Here is a 7,985-nt window from a genome sequence, read left to right on the forward strand (position 1 = left end):
GCGGAGGTGGCCAGTCACATAATGGCTGCCATGGGGGCCTGGCTGAAGAGGTGGTGGCGGGGTGGGGGGAGAGAAATCGCGAGGCTGGGCGGGGGGGAGAGCAAGGCGAAAGGAGAGAGGGGAGAGAAAGAGCAAGGCTAGAGGCCAGAGAGGGAGCTTTTTTTCCTTTAAGGAGGCAGGAGGGGAGAGGCCTGCAGGGGCAGCATTGCAGGGGCGCCACGGGGCCTTCAGCAGGGACCCTCAGCAGCGCAATGACAAGGGGGCTTTCGGGGGAAGGGGTCTGGTGGATGGGAGGGCGGGCAGTGCCCCCTGCTCTATAAGAGGGAGTCACCCACGCGGCCCCTTGCCTGACTTTGGGAGGCTTTGGGAGAAAGGAGGAGGCTGCCCCACGCTGATGTGGTGTCTGAGAAATATGTCTCAGGATACTTTTGCAATCTTCCCAAAGCAAACTAACCGCGTTTGGACCTTTGGAGCCCCCGCCCTCTTCCGAAGGCTTAAGCCCTCTGCTTCTATTAAACCTTCGGCCCCGTTTTCCTGAGACCCTTCCAGAGGGGAAGCGAGGCCGCTTGAAACGGACACCTTGGACCGACTATGGCTGAGCCTTGCAGAGCTAAACCTGAAGGAGCCTCCTGCCTGCTGCTGCCCTGGCCTCCTCGAGGAAGGGGGTGGGAGCACACAGGCCATCAACAAGCGACAGGTTTTAGAATTGTACTCAGTCTGCTCGTTTCTCTCTGGACTGGACCGGTCCGGCCACGCGTTGATTAGAGACTGGCTTGCAGTTGGCACCCTCAGTTGCTCCACGCTGTCCTCTTGGGAGGAGGGTTTCCGCCTAATGTGGAGAAAGAATTTGGAGGGGGGAAACGGTCAGATTTTGGAGGGATCATAGAATAGCAGAGTTGGAAGGGGCCCACAAGGCCATCGAGTCCAACCCCCTGCTCAATGCAGGAATCCACCCTAAAGCATCCCTTTAGATGCTTTCTTTCCCCTGTGTGTGGCTCCACACAAGAATAAGTACCTACCATAGGAACCTTCCCTCTATTAGTCCATGAAAACACGCAACAACCGCATTATCAGCATCACGGGATTGCTGCTTTCTACACCAGCCGCAGAACAATATTCATAAGTTACGCTTCAGTGGAAAGAGTCTCGTGACCCTATCACTGCACTCAGAGGCAATTGATGGTTCAGTTGTGCTTATTAACTAATATTATATGGAAGAAAAAGACTTTGAGAATTAATAAGATGTAGCAAACAATTAAACTGGGGGGGGGAATGATTGCCCCAAGGTGCAGAACAAACCTCTTTAAGTGGGCGGTGGTGCAGCCAGGCTCAGGGAAGAGTGGGCAGTTTGGGTACAGTACTTGGGAAGCGGAAGCACAAAATTATGAGGAGAGACTGAAAGAACTGGGCATGTTTAGTCTTAAGAAGAGACGACTGAAGGAAGGCCTGATAGCACTCTTCAAGTCCTTGAAAGGTTGTCACACAGAGGAGGGCCAGGATCTCTTCTCAATCCTCCCAGAGTACAGGACATGGAATAACGGGCTCAAGTTAAAGGAAGCCAGATTCCATCTGGACATCAGGAAAAACGTCCTGACTGTTAGAGCAGTACGACAATGGAACCAGTTGCCTAGGGAGGTTGTGGGCTCTCCCACACTAGAGGCCTTCAAGAGGCAGCTGGACAGCCACCTGTCAGGGATGCTTTCAGGTGGATTCCTGCATTGAGCAGGGGGTTGGACTCAATGGCCGTATAGGCCCCTTCCAGCTCAACTACTCTATGATTCTATGATTTCACAACAGGCAACGAAGAAACTGATGGCTGGTTGTTGGGTACAACAGGCAGGGCCGGTGCTACCATAGAGGCCACTCAGGTGGCTGCCTAGTGCGCCAAGCTAAGAGGGGCGCCGGGCACAGTGCAGCACTCACGCACGTTGGCTGGGAACCGGCCTGGCCTGAGGATTCACTTGGGCCTGGGCGGGCAAGATGCCGCCTCGCGCCCGCCCAGCCGAAGCGAAGCCAGGGACGCTGGGGTGGGGGTGGGGCGGCTCCACGTTTGGACTTCCGTAACGCGCCCGGAAGAGAAAGAGAGAGAGAGAATGTATGGATGAATGGGGTGCATGGGGTCTTTGAGTGAATGCATGTGTTCATGCGTGTGTTTGTTTGGAGTGAGTGATGCTGAGTGTGTGTGCACGCACGTGTGTGAGTTGGGGGGGGGGGATGATTTGGAGGTGATATTCCTATTAAATAATGCATTTTAGACCCATAGACGTTCCTTTCCAATTTGTTTGCTATCATTGGCATGGCGTATTTCTTGCACTTTAAAATAAATTTAGCAGTTTCAAGTTTTGTGCTTCTTATTTTTTCCAGGAAACACGTGTTCTTAAAAATCAAAGTTGGCGTGTGTGTGTGTGTGTGTGTGTGTGTGTGTGTGTGTGTGTGTGTGTGTGAAAGTAGCTTACCTTGCCTAGGGTGTAAAATAGTCTGGCACCAGCCCTGACAACAGAATGAGCACAATGAACATAACTCCTAGAACCAGGGTGCTGAACTTCTTTCAGCTCAAGGTCCAAATCCCATTTTGGAGAAGTTCTTGGAGGCCACATTCAGTGGTGGGTGGGGCAAAAGCGGGCGGGACCCAAAATACCAGCTTATGTTAGCTTAAAGCTTTTGCTGCTAGTAACTAAGGGCTCCATCACACCAGCGTTGTAGCCCGCTGTCAACGTGGGTTGTGTGCAAAGACTCAGATGATGTCGTCCATGTCCTGCCCTTCCCCCCCTCTTTAGCACTGTTTTTTGGCGTGGGGAAAGTCTGGTTCTTCTGGTAAATTGAAATGACAATGCGCTACCCTCAACATATATTTTCATCCATAGTTTTCAATCCAATGTTCTGTGGGTGTGTTTTCAAGGGGCGGTGTTGATGATGAAAGAGAGGGGCATGCGTTTTCTCCAGCAGGCATTTTCACTTTTAAAAAAGGTGGAAAATGCACCCTCCTTGCCAGCAGTGCCCTCAATTTTGAAGATAAAGAGATCAAAATTGGCACAGTGATAGCTCTTAAGGAGCCAAATTCACATGCCAAATTTGAATTAGATTGGGTTATCACTTGATTTTTATCATTCCCCCCCCCCTTAAATCCTTTTCCTAGTGTGAAGGAGCAATCCTTTGATAGTTCACTAGTGTGAAGGATTCCTTTGATCATGCGAAGCTGTGCATTTTCAAGTTCATAAATTACAGATCTGCTGGTTCCCTTACGCAAAAGTAAATCCCATTGATTTCAACTGCTAACATCACATTCTAACATCACCTTTGAGGAAACCCCACTGAACAGAGAGAGTCTTACTTCTGAGTAAACACATATAGAACTTGTGATGGAACTGCTGGGCTTGACTCAGCGATTCCCCGGCCAGAGAAGGGGGTCTGGCTCGACCAGCCCAGACACACGCACCTTCACTGCCGCTTTTTAACTCTTTAGAAGTCTAGGTTCTCAAGGAATGACACTACATGGAAGATAGGGACCAAAACACCTTTATTCTTCACACAAACACACTTCCTTAAGGGTCCACACATTAAGGTAAACACATAAGAGATTTGGGAGAAAAGCACAGACAAAGGAATGACACACTTCGGACAGCAGGGACTAATACCTCACCCTCACCCTTTACACACTCAAACCAATTGGATTCACACTCACTCCCCACTAACCACCCACCAGCCGTAACTCGGGCAAGGTCCCTTGCCCACTTGTACCCAAACCTATTCTAAAACAAAACAAACACTTAACACCGCAACTCAACCTCTTGTTGCTCACTTCGACTCAGCTCCACACCACTCGAACTAGACTCCTTCCCTCAGTGGCCACGTGGGGCTTCCACCATCCAGCCGGCCCGGCCTGGAAGCTCTTGCTCACCACGCACACACTGGACTCCTGACACCCACAGGAAAGAGACCGAACTCTTGGGTGCCCAAGCTTTTATTTCTTTCTGGGACGCCCTTGTCACCAGACTCACCCTGACCAATAGAAACCCCATAGCAACCCACACCTCTGCCGAAGGGAGGGGGGAATGCTCCCAGACATTGCACAGCTGCAACTTGTTACTCTCTCCCAGTACCAGCCCGGGGAGGCGTTATCGGATGCCAGGCGCTTCTCACGAAAGTGCGGCCTTGGCATTTAACTTGCTACTCCCTTCTTAACATAAAGAAACTCATCTCCTTCTCTCCAGGACGAAGCAAAGATGTTTTCTTAAAGGAACCACGGGCCCAGCCCATGACAGAACTGACTTTTAATAGTGTGGTCACTCAGAAGCTTTCTTTTTTAAGTCTTAAAACAGCAAACTGGAAAGAAGTGCTCTGCAACCCCATGCTTACTTCTGAGGTATTACTCAGAAGTTTACTCAGAAGTAAGTCTCTCTCTGTTCAATGGTGTTTACTCAAAGGCAAGCCTGCATCTGATTTTACTATGTTCATGCTCCAAAGCCTCCAGGCAGGGTGAGGGGAACGGGCATAGCCTAGGCAACAGGGAACGTGCAGGTGTGATGGAGCTCTAAGTCTTGGGAGAAGCATTTCATTGATGACATTTGTACACTGCTCCACATCTAGACAGATTCTGGAGCAGTGAACAAGAGATAAAGTGAACAAAAAATAAAAAGAACGAAACACACCATTAAAACCATTAGTTAAAAAACAAAACAAAAGCCAGAGTGCCAATAAATCCGACGGTTTTAGAATGGGGAAAAAATGGCAGGAAACCACCGATTGGAGGTCAGGGGAGAGGGCATGGGGAGGGCCAGGCAAAGTGGGCCATCTGGGGAGCCCCGTCGGTCAGAGTGGGACTGCAGGGGGCCAGAATTAAGGTTCTGCACTCCTGGTGTAGACCCTAAAAGGCAGAATGCAAGCACTGAGAAGTTGGAGTCCATACCTCTTGGGAGCCACGGGCACAACTGGCACAGTGAGGGTGTGGGATTTGCTTTGGGGTGACGGTCGAGCGCGGTGGGCAAGTGTGGGTAGCCCCGAAGAGCCATTCTTTGAATCCACATTCTGGATGTTCACAGTGGGGTATCTTCCTGATGGCCATCCTTGGGTAAGAAAGTATATAAAAATGAACCAGAAAGAAAAGCATGCCGGATAAAATCTGGCTCATGGCCAATATCAGCTTTGACTTCAGACAATGAGTAACAAGTCTGCTCCTTGAGCGTCATCAGATGGCGGGCAGGATCATGTTTCCTTACCATTGCTTTCCTCTCCACTTCTGTCCCACAATATTTCCTCTTTCTTCACACAGGGGAGGAAAGAGGAAGTAAACAATTATCATGTTGCCCATTCAGTGGCCGTTTTTATCATACCGCTTTTCCTGCACAAAGCAGGAAATGGCAGAACATTTCATTTAAAAAATGGATTTACTGGGGTCTATTTTGCAACGGAAAGAAAGCCAGAAGGAGCAGGAGATACGTGGGAGGCAGACGACATCATCAAAGAACCAGCAAACATTCGTAAATGGACAGTAACAAGCGTGAGATAAACACTCGCCTGATGACGCTCCTTGCATCACAACACTCAAGAAACGGATCCTCTATTACAGATCAAAGTTTTCCTGAAATGGCAACCTTCTCTGCTCCCCTCTCACTTTTTTATTTGCCTTTTTGCTTCTCCACTTTCTTCTACAGAAAAACTCAAACATCTCTTGAAATAGTTAGAATAATGAATCCCAAAGTCATATCTCAGCTTCTATACAATTTTTATACAATTTCTATAAAATTCAAGATGTATTGTGCCCAAAATATGTAGAGATGTTTTTAAAAAAACTAAAATCAAAGTTTGAGTGCTGCTTTTTCTCATAGACAATTGTCTTAATAAAACATTTGGAATATGTTTGACATATAAATCCTAGCTAACCACAACCCTAATATTTCCCTGAGAAAATCAGGTTCACATCATCTTGTTATGACTCTATATTGCGATATCAAACTGTCTCAGGTTTATACTGACTTCTGCATTTAGGACAATATTTTATAGAACAAACAGGAATAATTTGGGCATTTGATACTGTTTATTAAAAGATATAAATGTACCCCAAAGCTTAGGTATTGCTATAAAAAGCTAGACACAGACTATTCTAAGACAACTAGTTGTTTTAAACACAAGGACGTTTAAATTATTCCTTTAATAATGTAAAGCGTGTAACATTTTGAAGCAAATCCTAATCAAGCTTTTCTGGACTATTGTGAAACAGAGAATGTTTTATTTTATCAAAATCAAATCCTTGTATATTTTGATTAGTAATATATGGAACACAACATTTCTCTTGAAGCATTCCAGTGGTACTATATAATGGTTATGACCATCACATCCAACCATATCTGTTTTTGACTAGTTCAGCCTTCCACAGCCTGTCACCATTCCAGGGTTTTGAATTACAGTTTCCATCTTCCCAGCCAGCATGGAGGACACCAGTACGGGGAAAAGGCACTAGTTAGCTTCTTAACCTTCACTGCAAACAAGGGAATGCATCCAACAGTGTCAGTCCCCAAACTCAACTTTAGTTGAGTCTCCTGTTGTGCTTAATTCGGAACCTACTTTCTGCTAACGCAACATCATTTGCGCTGACGGAATAACACAGTTGGATCTTGCATGAGGGGAACCCTAGAAACTAGTGGTACAATTCATATGTTCTTTGGCATTTGTACAGGGCCTATTACTTCAAGACAGAATGGGCGGGAGGGGCCTCCCAAGGGCCGTTCTTCATTCAGCATGAAAAAAAACAATATAACTTCCAAGTACGGCTAAAATTAAACTAAATTCTAATTAGAATAATCTTCCCTCTAAGATTAGACATGCAACAACTCTTTTTTATTTTTAGGTACATGTTGAAGACACACCTCTGCTTATGCAAGCCTTCCCTGTGTAGTTTAGCTTACAATCTTACGAATATGTAGACACGATATATTTTCTTTATTGATTTTTATATTTTTATGGTTTTATTATTTGTGTACACCACTTTGAAATCTGTGGATATGAGTGGTCTATAAATACTCATAAATAAACAAATAAATATAAATCAAGCCTTAAATTTAAAATTTAACTAAGGATTGCAATCTCTTTGTATTCAATTACTTTTATTAGTATAAAGTGGTCCTTCTCTCCACGGCTCTGAACCAAGTCTCAGTGACCTCAGAACTGTCACTCATGAAACTGCAATGAAACTTTGTATTCAAAGTATGCAACTGGAAATGCATACTTTGAAACAAACTCACAAGACATAAAAGTAGACAAGGCGACGATAGCCTGACCTACAACACTGCACGCACAAAGCCATGGCAAATGCTACGTTACCCCGGGGTCGCGAGAGGGATGATTCTTCTTTCAAAAAACTGGGGTTCGTCACACCAGCCTTTTGCTTTCTGGAGATCAGGACGGGGATGCGGGAGGTAGCAGCGATGCGGTAGCTGGGGACATTCGGCAACTGCTCAACTATGCAGTGGCGGGAAGGGGAGGCGCTTCGATGGCCAAGTGGCTTGTCGTGCACCAGGCGAGCTAACTCAACATCTCGGTTTTGCCTGGACATGGCTCTAGGCAGCTAGGCAGGCGCTTGAAGCACAGAAGGTCACGGAAATCTGAAGCTGCAATAAAAATATATATACAAAATTCTGTGAGAAAGATGGTTTTGCGCAGTTCCAAATCATTTCTTGGGGTGGGGGAGAGTGGGGACATGGTCGTTGGTAACATTTGTTGAAGAGGCACAAACAGGACCAAGCCAATGGGGCTCACCGGGGCCGGTTTTAACGCAGCGACTCAACACACCTCGCCTTTCCCCAACCAGCTTGTGTCGCTTCAAGCCCTTTCACAAACATGGCCTTCCCTGATATGGCGTCCTCCAGAGGCTTTGGACTACAACTCCGATCAGCTCCAGGCAGAATGGCCAGTGATGAAGGATTACGGGAGCTGTAGTCCAAAACCTCTGGAGGGTACCAGCCTGCTGAAGACTGCTCTAAAATACGTAT

General features: G+C 46.8%; 1 protein-coding gene across 1 annotated transcript in view; it reads right to left on the bottom strand.

Annotated features, from left to right (window-relative positions):
* The window catches only part of CNGB1 (cyclic nucleotide gated channel subunit beta 1), a 35,875-nt gene extending 28,326 nt beyond the window's left edge, over window positions 1-7,549 (bottom strand). The window contains exons 1-3 of the mRNA XM_063140866.1: window positions 7,318-7,549; window positions 4,907-5,063; window positions 713-829 (exon numbers count right to left, since the gene is read on the bottom strand). Of these exons, the coding sequence (XP_062996936.1) occupies window positions 713-829; window positions 4,907-5,063; window positions 7,318-7,549 (506 nt within the window). The remainder of the gene's footprint in view (window positions 1-712; window positions 830-4,906; window positions 5,064-7,317) is intronic.
* Window positions 7,550-7,985: the final 436 nt, after the last annotated feature.

The sequence above is a fragment of the Elgaria multicarinata genome, chromosome 14 (assembly GCF_023053635.1).
Source record: "Elgaria multicarinata webbii isolate HBS135686 ecotype San Diego chromosome 14, rElgMul1.1.pri, whole genome shotgun sequence".
NCBI lineage: Eukaryota > Metazoa > Chordata > Lepidosauria > Squamata > Anguidae > Elgaria > Elgaria multicarinata.